Source organism: Gymnoscopelus braueri (genome assembly GCF_963280865.1).
Source record: "Gymnoscopelus braueri genome assembly, chromosome: 2".
Lineage (NCBI taxonomy): Eukaryota > Metazoa > Chordata > Actinopteri > Myctophiformes > Myctophidae > Gymnoscopelus > Gymnoscopelus braueri.
This window is the reverse complement of record NC_137604.1, coordinates 34,071,820-34,089,243: the sequence shown is the minus strand read 5'-3', so window position 1 is coordinate 34,089,243 and position 17,424 is coordinate 34,071,820. Positions and strand designations below refer to the sequence as shown.

Here is a 17,424-nt window from a genome sequence, read left to right as displayed (position 1 = left end):
AGCAAGACACTGAACCCCTAATTGCTTCCTGTGCGCACCCTGGCTCCTAATAGGATGGGTCACATGCAGAGAAGTAGCCCAATTCCCCACGGGGATCACTACAATGACCTTTTCTATATTTAAGCAACACATCATGGCAGTCCAGCTAACCTTAGTTGGTGCCAACAGAAGAATAAAATAGTTCTGACTAACAATTTGAATGTACAAGGTACTTGAGCATCGGGTCCAGTATGGGTCTAGAGACCCGTTCTGACCAGGTTAAATGCATTCGAATTATCCTCGGTCCGTTTCGGATCGGGTCCAGTTTTCCTCTGTCCCGCTTCGGGCACGGATAGCTCTTGTATCCCTCATTATGTTTTTGTTTTGAGCTTCCGATTACATTTGTTTCCCCATTTTCGACTTGTGAATGTGAATGAAATCACTGTTGCTTCCCGGTAGAAGGAATGGATTCTCGTCAATGCGGGTTGCGGAAATAATATGAATATTATGGGGATATATAATACTATACACAATATATTGGAAATAATAAAACATAATGCCTTATATGTAATATGGGCGGCTATTTTTATGTATTAAAAACATTCATTCATTTAATGAACTGATGAATACCCTCCTGGAGGGCCCCCTTGTGGTGGAAGTCCTGTGTATGGGTTCACATAACCCACCAACCCTATGCAAATTACGCCACTGACCCTGAGGATTTTACTGTGTAGCAGCTGATCAGCGTTATACGTGAAGGGGTTGTTCTCCTCTGTGCACCACCATCACATCAAGGTCATCAGCTCTACCGCAGGCGTAGGGGCTATCGATTACTTTCTTAACGGCCGTTATATTGATTACCTTTTCAATCAATAGAAAAGTTACCGTAGTTCTTTATTATATATTTCGTTATTTTTTCTTGATAATCAATAAACTATTTGTTCGATTAAATGTTGCACCCCTACCTGGCACCACACTTTGTATACAGATTATGTGTTTGGGTGCGTGAGCATGTGTGCCACTTGATCTTTGAAGCCATCAACACATCTCATCACATGGTCCATGAAGCACAGAGGCAACTGGTGAGATGAACCAGCTGTTACTGCATCTGGACAATGCAACACACACACACACACACACACACACACACACACACACACACACACACACACACACACACACACACACACACACACACACACACAGCTCCAAGTCTTGTTCTTGTGTTGAGAAGGGCATCGGTTTAAATGGTCCAAGACGCTTAAGTGTAATGTTAAAACAATGACTTGATTAAACATCTGCCTGTTTCTTTCTCTGCCCCTCTCTCTTTCTTTCTTTCTTTCTTTCTCTCTCTTTCTCACTTTGACTCTTGCCCTCAGGTGGAGGAGGGAAGAGAAATGGTCGCAGTAAGAAATGGAAGGAGATGTTAAAACTTCCCCACATCAGCCAGTGTGAGGAGCTCCGCCGCACTGTTGGTAAGAGAAGAGGAGAAAGATAGATGATGGCTGTGTCGTTGGGGTGGGACTGACTCATGGAGGAAGTTCAGATTGGACTTCCTTCCTGTTTCTACCCGTCTCCACCCACAGCTACAGGGAGGGGACAGGAAAGTGTGTGTGTGTGTGTGTGTGTGTGTCCTTGTCTGACTCAGGGTGTCTGTTTGCACACCCTAGCATTCACAAGGCTTGTAGTTTTGTGTGTGTGTGTGTGTGTGTGTGTGCGTGTGTGGCATGCAAGGTACACTGTAAAATCTACTCTGTGTATTACATTAACTCTGAGATTGTACAAATGTAACCAAATGGACCCACAAGGGTGTACACGCTCAGAGTTACAAACTGGATAAATGAACACGGAGGCTTTTACTGTGCACACAAAGAATGCCTATACCATCAGCACTTCAACACACTGTCTTCCACATATGTAGTCAATCCACATTTCGTTACCTTGGATACCCATTGGAGTCATTGAATACTGACCTGCCAATACGCAATACCAAGCACGGTTGTTCAGCCTGTAAAATAACAGTCGAGCGGTGACATTGGGAGAAACATCCAAACTCAAAATGGCTGTCGTGAAACAATTTGTTGTCACATCTGCTTAGCATTCTGACAATGTAGTTCATGAACCTTGCAATACAGCTTGCTGCGATAAGGCGATGTGTGTAAGACAAGGTGGGGATTGTATCAGCATATAGTGTAACGTGGTCTTTAGGCCTCCTCTCAGTTTCCAGGTGAAAGTAGTCCAACATTATTCATGTTGCAGGTCCCACCACGATTCTTAGGCCATAATTTTGCGCTAGGACATAAAAATTATATTATTTTATTCGATCCGTCTCACAAACTCAATGCTGATACCTGTGTTTGCACCTCCAAGACGAGGCAGTCGCGAGCCAGAAAATAATTAAATAAATGTCTGAACCTTTTGAGTTCGGAACATCAGTATAACGAATGAACAATGATCGTTTACAACAACTTGGGTGAACAGGGTTGAGGTGAGGGTTAGCGTTAAGGGCATTACTATGGGTAGAATGGTAGATAAATGGATACAGTTGGTTGTATCAGAGGTCAAATACTGTACCGATTCATCAAAGTACACCTCGTTCAGGTCCGATTCCTATCTTCTATATCAGCATGGGTTCATGCATTCCATCATTAAATCCAGGCTGGGTCTGAAAGCAGGGGACGCTGCTCTCTGTGTGGCCCAGACAAGTGTTGTGCTGCACTGGGCCCTTATCACCCCTCCCCTCCCCTTGGTTCTCTGAATGCCACGGTCGAGAAGCCCTATGGACGCCCTGCATCAGTGCTCTTGTGTGTGTGTGTGTGTGTGTGTGTGTGTGTGTGTGTGTGTGTGTGTGTGTGTGTTGTACGTGTGTGCGTGTGTGTGTGTGTGTAAGTGTGTGTGTGCGCGCGACCGCGCGTGCATGCATAAGTGCCTGTGTGTGATTGTGCGTCATGCCTGTCTCTGCCAGTAGATTGCGGTGGAAGCCTCCCCCACATACTCTCTCTCTCTGCCTCCCTCCTCTTTCTGTTTGTATCTCTGTCCATCCGTCTTTCTATCTCTGTTCCTCCCTCCCTCTTTCCACCACTTCAGAGCCACATACTGTAAAGAGCAGCAGAGTTATGGAAAGAGGGAGCGGGAGAAACGGGGGGAGAGAGAGAGAGGGAGGGAGAGAATGGGAGGAATGAGGACACGGACAGGATGATGGAGGTGTAGATATCGGTATGGACTCACTCCAGCGGTGCCTCATAATCGCTGAACAGAGTGAAATCCTGAGTGTTAGTTTAACTAGAGTGTAAACATACACCCGTTACGGTGTTACGGGTACATTTTTTACTCTCAGTAAAACTAACTCTGACGTAGCAGTGTAGGCCTGTGGTCCTTGTTGTATAGTTAGCTCTCATTATCCATTTCTTATAGAACACATACATTTTATGGTACTGGGCTGGCAGAGCTAAATGTTAGAGTAATTATCCGGCAAAAGTAGACCGGGTTAACGGAAGCTTTTAAATGTCACCTGAAGTGTAAAGTATTGTGATTCTCGCACATTAAAATAGATACTGTAGACCTTTCACCCTGCTAGCAGTCAGTCGGTCGGTCTGTCCAACACTTTACTACCAAATAAGATATATCTTGTAAAGTACTGGCTTAATAGCTATGGAGTTTGCCGTGCACCTTCATGCAGAAAGTGAGCTTGTAGATCTCCTATTTTCATTACATATTTTTGTTTTTAATTATTCGAAAAATGCGATTATGCGATCGCAGAATTTACCGCATAATCATCAAAATGGTGCATAATTATGCGGGGCTAACGTTTTTTCAAAAAGGCTGCATCGCATCGCATAATATGCGCATCGCATAATATGCACATCGCATCGCATAATATGTGCTTCGCATCGCATATTTCGCAACTTTTCACATAATTTTGAATTTTTTGCAACTTTTCGCATATCGCATATTTCACAACTTTCCGCATATTTCGCAACGAGGGCTAATATAATATTTCACCTCATAAAATTGCAAAAAAAACGCATATTTCATCGCAAAATCAAGGATTTTAGACCGCATAATCAAGAGTTTTAGCCCGCTTAATCAAGGATTTTTGCCCGCGTTTTTCTGGAGGGTCTAAATAATCGTTCATTAAACGTGATCGAGGCAAACATTTTACGTAATCGTGATATTGATTTGAAGTCATGGAGTCTTGGTGACCCCATAACCTTTCATCTAGCGCCACCCATAGGGCAAAATGTCCACACAATATCTCAAAATCCAATGGTCAGATTGCCATGACACTTGCTCAGGATGAACCCTAAACATTTGAGTGACCCCATGTGACCTTGTGCTATCCTCAGTCCAAAATGTAATCTTCAAAGGTAGGGTAAATTTTTTTGTTTGTTTTTTAAAACAAAAAGTACTTTGTTAAAAAGTTAAAGCCCTATATTCAAAACAAAAAGTACTTTGTTAAAAAGTTAAAGCCCTATATTCAAAACAAAAAGTACTTTGTTAAAATGTTAAAGCCCTATATTCTGATAGTAACCATTGCTACAGAGTGTTTGTTCATTAACAGGGGTCTACCCGTCTCTCCAGCTCTTTAATAAACAGAAGTTACATTTTCAGGTGGGTTACCACTTACCAGTTTCATCCAATCAGGAGAGTGTACCCATTTATCAGCTTCAATTTTACAGTGTTCCAGTTCCAATTTCATCTGCTCATTTCTTAGCGTCATCACTTCCAATTCACTTGTTTATCCTGTACCCTTTCTCTCTCCTGATTGGATAAAATTGATATCCCGACCTGAAAATGCATTTTCTGTTTACTGGAGAGCTGGAGAGACAGTGAGACCCCTGTTACTGAACAAACACTATATGGCAATGATTACTATCAGAATATACAGTTATTTAACTTATTTTAACAAAAGAAAATCACTTGCTGCACCTTTTCAATACAAACTAATAATCTAATATTCAGATTGCAGGATGAATCGTTGGGGTAGCATTAGGGCTTTTTAGTCTACTCTAGCTGCTAATGTAGTGGTATAGAAATTAAGAATTGGATGTGCTCTTCCTAGGTATAATATACCTGTTGGAATAGATTTGATGTGTTTGTATATGTGGGTGGGTGTACAGTGTATGAGAGAGTCAACAGCTGTTGAGGAAGATATACCTAAATATTGCACAGATTGCGTATTGCGTTGGATCAAAATAATCCCCATTCTTGTACTTGGAACACAGATACACACATGACGTAGGCTGACTAAAGCCATACAGTAGTAGAGAGTGGCTTTGTTGTGTCTTGATAATGTCAGGCATTTGACCTTAGCCTTGACAAGTCCAGTACTTCTAGGAACCCCAGATTACATTATGGAGCCTGTAGCCACTCTGTCTGCTAGCCTTAGACTAATCACCCTCTCTCTCTGTGTGTCTCTCTCTCTCTCTCTCCTCCCTTCTTCTGCAGTAAATGATAACCATCTAGTACATACATGGGCACTGTTGCTTTTGTTCTCTGGGCTGATGTTGGCTCATTCACCATGCTTCTGAAAGCAGAACAATCCTCAGTGTTAATTGAACTCAGGGTAAAAATGGCCACTTTACACTCTAGAGTTACATTTATACTAAGGACTTTACAGTGTATATTTGGATTAAGTCTTGTAGCTCTTGTGTTGCGTAGCAGCAAAGGTTTTTGGCCAATCTTCATGTCTCAATGAAACATGTATTCAACACACGCACACGCACATGCACAATTGCACACGCACACACACACACACACACACACACACACACACACACTCTCTTTCTCTAATTCTTTCTCTCTCTCTTAGTTTATTACACATGCTCACAGATAAGCACATTTAGTGGGTCATTCACTCAAACCTGCTCAGTTTTGGCCTACATTTCTGTTTTAATTAAGTTCTGATATCAGAACAGTTTGTAGTACAAAGATTACTACCATCTCTCATCAAAAAAACTACCTCTTTCACCCCTACCTTGCTCTTCCCGCTTTATACTGATGTTTCTTTCCCATTTTTCTTTTCTCTCGTTCCTGGAGCAAACCCATCTCTCTCTCTCTCTCTCTTTCTCTCTCTCTCGCTTGTTTTTTCTCTTCTTTCAGAGTTGTTTTTCTTCGTGACTATGGGACTATGAGAGTTCTCTTACGCAAAGAGGAAATTTTTCATTGGAGGAATGCTGGCCTCCACACTCGTATTCAAATGATTTAGAGCTCGGGTGGAGTCGGACACGCACGTGCATGCGCGTGTGCGCGCGTGCGCACGTACACACACACACTCTCACTCAGAGCCATGCCAAAGTAACTACCGGTTGTTTCCAGATTTCTGCTCACCTGCTAGACTTAAGGTTCTTTTCAATAACAAGACTTCTAGATGACCGTTTTAACAAAACAAAAACACAGTTATCTGAAGCTGGACTTGAAATCACATTAAGTTTCAGAACAGTTGTTGCAAATCTGCTGGTGGACACACCACTAATTGTCAGATCATAAGCTAAATATGTTGTGTAAGGCAGTAGTAGCCAACCACTATATTGTTTTGTGACAAATCACAACTAAATCAGGGGAAGTGGGTTGATTTGCCACGCAATTAAGGTTGGGTACAGAAACCTGTGCCACTGGTTCCTATACGACCATTATCTACCGGACTGAATCACAACGCAGTGGTGCTTATTTTAGGTGGCACTTATGTGATGTTGCTAGGTACTTGACTACCTGTCCAGTGTAATGCGTTAAGATCTGAAGGGACAGAAAGAATAAACTCACTGTCCAGGGAATGCACACAATTTCTTTCCTCATTAAAAACAACAAATCCATGTTGAAATAATCCTAACACTCACACCTGGCGTGGCTTCGCTGTAATTGTGAATAAAGCACCAATGTTGTGGTGTGCACATGAGCTAAACTCATGTGACATGAGGTTAGCAAAGTGAGGTGAGCAGGGATTGGCAATGGCATACAGATGGTCTACTTTGTGGGGACATATTATTAGCCCTGCACGGAACCGTCCGAATCCGACCCTGACCCGAGGTGTTCGGCTTAGCCCAAACCTTATGAGCCCAACCCGAGGCCAGACACCAAATGTATTTAATCTCTCTCTGACTCTCATCTTTCTCTGATGCTCGCTCACTCGTGCTGTCTGATACATGCATGCAAACACAGACAGAAGACACACGTCACATACACTACTAAGAGAGGTCAACTTGTTGTAGTTGTATAAACATAACCTACAAGTGACACCAACAAAAATGATCACATTAATAGGCTACCAAGTTCCCAACTGTCTACCCTTACAGAGAAGCATAAGCAAGCCGTAAAGAATAAAGTCAAGTTACGTTGTGATCCAGCATCAAGAAAGCAATTGAAGTTTTATGGTCTACATTGTTTCCTTGTGTGAACTGTGAACAATGATATTTCATGTATGTGAAAGCTTACATGCACACTCCTAGTAGGCCAGGGAAGAACAGCCACCCCAATTTTCCGAATCGCCCTCATGGTGGTATAACAGGTCGCTTCACATTTTGACCTATTACTCTTGAACCGTATGTCGTACAATCACATTTCCTCCTGGATTCTGTGGATGTATCAATCGGATTATTCATATTTCGTTTCCGATTGGCTATGATTGACTTGCGTAGCCAACCCGGCTAGCACACTTTTCTAGATTATTATTATTATTATAATTATTGTTAGGGCCCGAGCACTGCACCAGTGTGAAGCCCTATTGAAATGCAAGGCATTATTATTATTATTTTGCCATACAGACTTGAGTGTCGGTATGGCAGGGTTAGGGCTAGGGCGGGTAACCCTAAGACTCTTCCAGTACAACCCAGAAACCAAGAGACAGAGCCTGTGGAAGACCACAACTTCACCCAGACCCAAGAAAACATGCATGTCCCCCCACCGGTCGATGTATCCAGTGGTATACTTTGGAATTTTTAACTAGTGGAGCGCTATGTCAAGTGCACGTGCACACGCTGATTGAAATAAGCTTTAAGTGTTGTTGTCATATACATTTATCTTGCAGACGTCACCTCTGTAATTTAATTGACAGTAGCCTATGCCTACACCTACAGACAGGACTTAACAGGTCACACAATGGACCATTGATATGCATCCAGCCAGGGTCATTCCTTATGTTAATTCACACTGTTGACACTCGGCACGAGTCGGCATCTTTTGTAACAGTTGGTAAAAGGTGTGAATGGTTGTTTTTGATTGATACGCAAGGGGCAGTCAATAGAGGCGCTGCCAATGTATCTATTGTTGTCGGCGGAGCAGTTTTATTTTTTCTCTCCTCCGTCTTTCAGCAGCTAGGTGGGGCAAGAGCTAAATTGGCGGGCCACAGTTGCCCAGTACGCTTTGGGGGTGAATCTGGAACACTGAGTCAGACTCGTATGTTGAGTAGTCTCGCGTAGCCAGACAATCGGACATGTTTTCCTACCGAAACTTCTGGGTACATCTAAATTCAATGTAGGGGCTAGAACTGGGTGGAAACGATCCAGAAATGAGAAAAATAACAGTATTGCAGAACCAAAGAAAAAAATAGATGCGTAGGTTTATCTGTCGGCGCTACTGCCTTAAACATGTGATAAAGTTGTCAGTAGGAATATACACAGGAGCATGCGGATGGAGTGGGCTGAAAAGGGGAGGAGACAAACCAGAGTTTAACATGAAAAAGGAGGTTGTGCCCTCGGAGGCAAAAACACAAGATTGTTGAGAGATAGATATGATTATTGGCCAAAAATCAAGGCAGACAGGGAGAAAGAGGGAGTGGGAGAGATCTTGCTGTCAACCACTGATGGAACATGTCCTGGGTCTTCTTCCTCATTTGTAGGAAACATGACTCCAAACAGACACAGTTCTAATAGCCTGTGGGCCAGCTGCAATAAAGAGCCACACATATTGTATGCACACTGGGAGCATGCATGAAAAACCCGTTCACACAGGTTCAGTGTGTGTGTGGTGGTAGTGGTGGTGTTGTTGTACTGTAGGCTACTGTGACTGTTCTCTCACACATTCTTGTCCAAATAAATGAACAAATGGATTAATGCAATTCAGATTTAAAATACATGTTCGATATTAACTCTGTCTGTCTCTCTCTCTCTATCGTCATTTTTCCTCTCAAGAGAGGGACTACACCAGTCTATGTGAGAGGCAGCCAATCGGTCGGCTGCTGTTCCGCCAGTACTGTGACACCAGGCCAGAGCTGAAGCGCTGCATTGAGTTTATGGACGCTGTGGTAAGATTACATTGAGTTTACATCTTCAGTATCTCTCTCTCTCTCTCATATCCGGACTTTCACACTTAATCGCATTGCCGCAATGTCTTAATTTTCTGCTGTCCTCGTTCACCTCTCCCTTTTCTCTCTCTATCTCTATCTCTCTGTTGCCCACCCCCACCACGGGACAAGCCCATGTCTGGGCCTGCAGAGCTTGGATGGGGGGGCCGTGAGGGGCCCAGGGGGGGTGGAGGGAGAGGAGAACAGGCTTTTGGTCGATTGCCTGGTCTTGGCAGCGGGGGAGAGTGGTGTGTCGGTGGGGGCCGGGTGAACAGGGATTTGGACAGGCTGTCAGTGAACCGACCCCTCCCCTTCCTCCGTGCACTCTCTCCATGAGGTCAAGCCCACGTCATAGGCAGATCCCCTGAGTGAGACAGCAAACACAGGCCCAGGCTTGTGTCAAGGCCCCTGGAGGTGTCCAAGAAAGGAAAACAGGGGAGGGGGTCATGCTTATTTAATAAGAACCTACATTAGTCGCACTAGAGCCAGGACGGCGCACACACACACACACACACACACACAGCCTCACTCTCATTCTCTCATATATGCACATAAATGCGCAAAGGAAACCTTTCAGTACTTGACTTGGGCCGTTCGTTCATGCTTTGGCAGTGATGTGTGGTAGTGCAGCTTAGGCCCATTCCTCCTCCGCCAGGGATATTTTCTAACAAAGCACACCACAAGGCAGTCATGCTTCAGACAATGTACAAACTCTTGGCCATATTTGACTAAAAATCACAATCTTTAATGATGGTACGTCGGTGTGAAATATACAGAGTCAGCCAGGCAGGTGACAGAGGCAACAGATGAACATGGTGATCTTTCTTGACAAGATGGAGTTTAGTGCTGCAACTATGGCTATTTTCATTATCAATTAATCTGATGATTATTTTGTCATTATGCGAGTAGTCCATTTGAGTAATATAGACATCTAATCACAATATTACAACATAATAACATAACATACAAAATGATAGTAAATGCAAGTTATCACAACCCAAAATGGACATCTTGAAATGGCTTAATATATTTACCCAGCAGTTAAAACAAAGACAAGCATTTACAAGTTGTCCCTAGCATGTATTTCAGATTTTTACGTGATACGTCACTAAGCATAAATTACTGGAATTTCAAAAAAATTCTGTTGACCAATTAATGGATAATTTGATTGCCATAGGCGTTATTGCTTTGGTGCAGACATTATTTCTGCTGTCTGATTGTCTGCCTTTACTCATCTTTAAAGGGTAGGGTAAGTGATATTGTTTTGTTAAATAGCTATATATTCTGATAGTAATCATGTATAGAGTGTTTCTTCATCAACTTAATTAATTATGTATATTAAAAAAAAACTTTTAATTCAAATCTTTGCTTCTGGAGGTCCCTGGAACAACATATTTTGAGATGGGGGGGGGGGGTCGGCAGCCAACTACATATAATTTTGGGGGTCCCTTCCCTTGACATCAGCACCACTATTATAGCAACATGAGTTTTTCAGAAAACTGTTAGGATTTAGAAGACATTTGTAGAATCATCCTCAGGTCTTAATGGGTCAAGTCTGACTTTTCTCACTTCTTTCCTGGTTCTGCTGCCCAACTCTCTGACTATGTTTTATTGTGGACAGTGGCTAAATGAGCAGCTTCCCTGTGTGTGTGTGTGTGTGTGTGTGTGTGTGCAGTGGTTAACAGTCTCTGGGCCCTCTGTTCACAGGCAGTGTACCAACTAGCCCCTGATGAGAAGAGGAGGGACTATGGACTGAATGTTTTAGACACATACTTCAATAACGGGGTGAGACACTAAACAATATTACAGGGTGTGCTTTTCTGAACTAAACAATATTACAGGGTGTGCTTTTCTGTCATTATTGGCATGACAGTGGTCTGGTCAGTGTTCCGTATGCATCACTGAAGTGCCAATAATGACGGTAAAGCACACTTTCAAGTGTACTATTATGATTATACAACGGTTAACAAAAAAATACGTTATCAAAATGTTTTCAATATTGTGGGGCTATTGGCTCAAAATAAAAACTTCAGTTTCTCTGGAAATACATGGGGTGTGACTGAGACCTTAACTAGTCCCTGTTGAGGCAAACAGCCAATTTTAACTAATGAGCTAAATAGAGATCATGATTTCCCAAACTGAATAAATAACACACTTAGAAACACAAAACTACTGTTAGCTCAATCTTGTTCTAACTAATATATCCACGGCGGGTCAGTGAACCCGCTATTTCTGCTCACCTTCGACTAATCAGCACCCCCCCCCCCCCACACACACACACACACACATACTGTTTCTCTCCCTCTCTGGTCCTCTAGTCGGCAGCCCATCTGCCAGACATACCTCAGGATGTGGTGGTCGGATGCCGGGAGAAGTTGGAGCAGAGTCCCTGCAAGGAGCTCTTCAATGACTGCAAGACGTAAGACGACCTGCACTTCACTCACGCATGCATGCACGCACGCACACACGCACGCAATGGTTTCGTCCTGAGTGACTTTAGGTTAATTTAAAGTCCATTTGAGTCACACTCTCAGAATAAAAAAATTAACACTGATGATTTTACTGTGCAGAAACATATGGGTCCTGTTGTGGTATTTATGTTTGTAGTTTGTCCCTCTCAGTGGAACAGTTTTCTTTTACTTGTGTGTTGCACATAGCTTACCCTGTCACAGTAATGATGATGAGGCAGCTGACACCTGGAGTGCAGAATCATACACAACACTCTCTCTCTCAAACACAAACACACACACACACACACACACATAAACTCGCACACATGCAATGGGCGAATGCAATGGGAGCACTGGGCAGCGAGGGCATCCGGATGGCTGGCATGAGAACAACAGCTGCCTCAGTGTTCCCCCATTACTTACACACACACACACACACACACACACACACACACACACAGGCACGGGCACGCACACTTGCAGGTGTTTGTGCTTCCTGCTCTGACAGCCAGGAGAAACAAACAGCCTAGGGATTATTACCTGCCATGCATTTTTTATATTTCACACATCCATGCACCCACATGCACGCATGCACACGCAACGCAGTTTGATTTCTTCGCCAGTCTTTCGTGTGTGCGATAGTCATAGACAGAAAATAAGCTGTCAATTCTCGCTGAAGAACGTCAACCCATATTGTCCATGACCCAACAAGTGTCCTCTCCTCCAGGGTTTTTTAGTGCGTCTTCTTTTCCCCAGTATAAACATGGGCAACAAGTATAGCAGTGGAAAAGTAGGTCTCAAGGGTTACTCAGTGGTTCCCAGTTCCCAGACAGTGTGCCATCAGACAAGTCCAGGTGTGCGTTAGGATTTTGTGACAACCATACACTATTATTGCAATATATACAACTAGAGAAAATATTATGAATTTGAGAGTCAAGATTGCATTGATGCGTTCTTTCCAAAAAACTTTTATTTTTAGAAAATTCCACAAGGGGCGAACTAACACAGCTTTGGAATGATCGATCGTCACTCAGAGAAGAAGCAGTCGGATGTGACGTCCTTCCAAAAAAACAGGAAGCCATCCGCTTCCATTTTCAGAAAAACAGCTGTAACTCCAGTTTCTTTTTTTTGCATTGAAAACCACCCGTTTTCAGCGGACCAAAGCCCCAAAATGGCGGATCGCAGTTGGAACGTTATTGTCCCTGTGGATTCACAGATCCCTCCGCCTACTCACAGGAACTTTTTTTCGTGTCTTTTTTTTACACAATGTATCTTCCACGGCGTTTCAAAACGATCGTTGATTTAAGGTCATTACGCTGGCATGGGGATAGAAAACTATGTTTAATATCTTGGCAGTCAATGTGTTAAAATGTACTATGTGAGTAATGTATGGCACTCATTTCTCAATACAGAGGCTAATTCTATTCTTTAAAAATATATTTTAACCACTTTCAAACTGGTGTCCATATTTGGGGTATGTCATTACACGCATATTATAATATAAATTGCATTGACAATTACATTTATTATTTAATTAACTTTATTTCTTCACAAATAAATAAAAAATCCGATCAACAAGCTCACAACACTTCATGATGTGATGCATTGTGAGCTGTAGAATGACTATTTTCATTATGAATACAGGCGTGCCTTGAGATTTTGACTTGCCCATTGGTGTGCTATGGGCACAGAACATTGTAGATATTACAATGGTAATAATAAAATATTCAAAATAATAAGTAATAATAAAAGTCAGATTACCGTAAATTGAAGAACAAAAACAAAACAACATAAATATTTAAAAAAAAAGCTCTGACTATCTGCTTTGATCTGGCTCTACCCTGTGCAGCATGCTGTGCCTCGCCCCAAGTTTGCAGTTTCCAGTTCTGAGGTCACAGTTCTCTGCCAGGTTGTTTTTGGTTTCCCTTGTTTCCTCTTTCCAGGTGGGGTCCATCTCTCAAGGCTACTTTAGGAATGCGGTCCTGGTCCATTCTGAGGACATGTCTAAGCCATCTGAGCAGTCGATGTTTAATTTCCAGCATCACATTGCGACAGTTTGTCTTTTTGTACATGGTCCTCATTGGAGATCTTTTCTCGCCAAAAGATGTGACATATCTTCCGGAGACATCCATTGTGGAATGCATTGATCCTTTTTCATGTCACTCTCAAGCACTCGCGAGAATTCTGAGCCACACATCAGAACTGACTTCAGATTACTTTTAAACAGTGGGATCTTGGTTTTTGAGCATGTACTGTTTGGATTTCCAGATGGTCTTGCAAATGTGCTGCGAGGCGAGCTCTCCCGAGTCTTATACTGATGTCCTGGCTGCATGCATTGTCCTTGCTCATGCTCAGGAGACTTCCCAAATATGTAAACTCCTCGACATAATCGAGAGAGTTGCTGTCCACAGTGATCGGTGCATATGGTGTTGAGTTTAATATCACTTGGATTCTGTCTATATATTGGGATATATTGGCATATAGCTATATAGCTTCATAGCAAGAATAGTAATGCAATCAAATAAAACACACACACACACACACACACACACACACACACACACACACACACACACACACACACACACACACAAATGGCAAGTAGTTGCTTGTTCTCCATCAGTTTACATTTGCTACCAAAACAAGGGACCTCATGTTACTCTCACGCCTCATTGGGAGATGCTACAATCATGATGAATAATCATGAGTTAGAAACATCCTTTAGTGCAGAAAGAGCTGGGTGGGGAAGGTTGGTATGGTATTTGTCACTGCATGTATTCCTACAGGCTGGGGCGGCGCCTGTCAGCAGGCAGTTTTGAACGGGAGCGGTAGGGTGGAGGCCCTACGTTGTCTTGGTAGGGCTGCTCACTGGCAGGTGAGCCAGTATAGGGTACAAAAGCAGTGGCAAGCAGTGGGAGGAATTAATTGGCCACATTGAGGGAAAAAAGGGGAAGAAATAATTGCCTACTTAAATGAATAAACAGATACATAGTGTTATACAGATACATACTGTATACTGTGTGTGTGTGTGTATATATAGATATATATTATATATATTTAACTCTGATTAAAGTTGGACAATATGTACCAGCCATTTGCTGGTAATCATATAAATCCCGTGGCTGTTGTGTGTTTTCCATTGTGTGCAACCCACTTCGGTGGCTCAGCAAAACCCAGCAACCCCTTGACCAGGGCCGTGCCCTCTCACTGAGTACAGAGTTTACCCACAATCCCTCAGCCTGGATAAAAGCCGAATTTCATGTGAAACTCTGTTCAGCCACAGAAAGGCGGAGTGCGGATTGGTTTTGGGAATGTTAGGGCCAGCCTCTGTCCCTGGACTCTTTCTGCGGAATACCAGAATCTGCAAGGGAAGGTCTCTGAAGGAGAGGGAGAATCGTTTTTGACAATGTCAGACTCTGCTGTGATCTCATAGATAGAAGCAGTCGGATAGATTGGTGAAGCAATAGGAAGCGGCGCTGGTACCGAGCGCAAGGCTTTGGATCCGCCCTTCAAGACCTTCGATAGGGCTGGCTCCTCCAGTCTACTGTTTGACTGACATGCTGGGAATCATCAGTGGTTGTGGTTAGTATAGCCGAGACACTCGTGCACGTGCATACCAACAAACACGCACACACACACACACCCTTCAACCCGCTCTCTTTGGCCTCTCAAATCATGGTCTATTAGCCAAATGTATACTTTATCGTACGACCTCAGTGAAAATAACAGGTTTTCAAGTAAATACACGATGCAGTGCATTTCCCACAAAATTCTCAAAATGTAACCCTTCTTAGTTTAAGGATTTTACTGTGCATGGAAGAAAAGGCTCTCATGCACATGCAGTGCACTTTAGCGATATAGCTACTATACAGTCTATCTGTTGTATTCGTTATATAGACAAAATACATTTACCGCGACTACTACCTCCATTGTGTTTGTGAAAGGCCCCCCACCGCCCTCCTTGCACGGCTAAACAGCCAACCAGAGAGTTCCAACCCCCTCTCTACCGCCCTCTCCACCTCCCCGCTGCTATCGATGTCTGACAACCGACTGAGCTGGCTCGGTCGGCGAGCGACGCCTCACTACAACTGACGCCCCGCCACGTCCGTGTACACACCACCTACACCACAACAGATTTTTGGACACGCACGCTTTCCAACACATCAATGCCGACGTCAGCCTGGTGTGTTGGTACTTTTTGGAGCAGTGGGCGCTATTAATGGGGGGATTAAGTGTCTTGCTCAGGGAAACTTTGACACATAGACCGGGTCTGGGTGGGCGAACCGGGGACCTTTTTGATTCCCAGACATACCCATTCAACAAAGAGTGGAGATCCAGGTGGCAAAATAACCATTCTAGCACTGTGTACAGTGGGCTGGATCGCATCAACTATAAAACAATTTAGTCTTGTTAAACGTATTTGGTTTTGGCAAGCCGAAAAGGAAAAAAGTGACTTATTTTGAAGTATGCTACCAGCTTAACTCAACTGGATTGGTGGAGAGTGGCAAAAACATGTGAGAGACCTTTTAAATGAAAGGGAGATGAGAGATAAACAGAGAGACGTCAGAGTTGGGATGAGAAAGAGAGAGAGAAAGAGAGAGAGAGAGAGAGAGAGAGAGGGAGGGATGGGTAGTGCACAAAGTAATGGAATGTGGGAAACAGATTTTTCAGTATGAGAGTGAGAAAACTGGAAAAATGTGGAGATGTGGAAAAGAAGTAAGGAGGGGGGGGGGTAGTGTGCAACATGCACAAACAGAGAACAACACACAGGCGCGTGTTTGTGCATCGCCAATACACCCATCAAGATGTTTTTGAATGGAATCCCCTGTTCCAGTTTGGCTGTCACTCCTTCCACTATCCCTGTTATTTAAATGCCCACACAGAATTTTAATGATTCTTATTCCGATATGGAATACGGACCTCAATCCCATTTTCTTTTTAGAGGAAAAAACATGTAGGAAAGCATGGGACTGCATGTGGAAATGTGACTTCTGGCAGAAACACACAGACAAATTTCATCCCTAGCTGATTAACCCATTAATACCTGGAACGCATCTGTGTCACTTTTAGATTTCTTTAGGCTATTCAAAAATAGCAGATATACAAGCTCATAGCGCGGCACCGAGTGCCGCGCTATGAGCTTGTAGATCTGCTATTTTTGAAAAATCGTGATTTTTTTTTTCCAAGATTTTTTTCCAAAAACTGTTAGGATTTAGAAAACATTTTTAAGAATCGCCTCAGGTCTTAATGGGTTAATTGAATTCTGTTAGCGGTGAACATAATGCTGTCGTGTCTCACAAACAGCAAATGTGTTGTACGTTTGTTTCTCTCTGTGCTTTGTCTGTCCCCAGTCTCCACAAAGGTCTTGGGATGATTTGTCTCTCCTGTTCTTTTTTTCCCCCCACTGTCTCTGTCCCCCCTTCTCTTTCTCTGTTTCCAACAAAAGCCATATTGTAGCTGTGTTTATTTCTGCTCACAGTGGTGTCTGTCTGATGCTCAACTCCAGGCGGTGCAGCAGCCGGCCTCTGAGTTTCTGGACCCCTTTCCCACAATATATCAGGGGCCATCTTTTACATCACACTGAAGTCCTCTGGTGGTTCAGAGCCATGTCTGAGAAGATCCTTGACAGCTATGTCATGTTTGTTATTGTTTTCCCATGTAGCCCATGGATAGAGGGACAAATGTCACTTATTGGGTCAATCGGTGGGGGTGAGACTT

The 17,424-nt window shown here is 43.2% G+C and overlaps 1 protein-coding gene across 2 annotated transcripts in view; it reads left to right on the top strand.

Moving 5' to 3' along the window:
• grk4 (G protein-coupled receptor kinase 4) overlaps window positions 1–17,424 on the top strand; it is a 56,293-nt gene that overhangs the window by 17,474 nt on the left and 21,395 nt on the right. For both annotated transcript variants that reach the window (XM_080416289.1, XM_080416288.1), the window contains exons 2-5: window positions 1,359–1,454; window positions 9,105–9,217; window positions 10,964–11,041; window positions 11,575–11,675. In XM_080416289.1, the coding sequence (XP_080272415.1) occupies window positions 1,359–1,454; window positions 9,105–9,217; window positions 10,964–11,041; window positions 11,575–11,675 (388 nt within the window). The remainder of the gene's footprint in view (window positions 1–1,358; window positions 1,455–9,104; window positions 9,218–10,963; window positions 11,042–11,574; window positions 11,676–17,424) is intronic.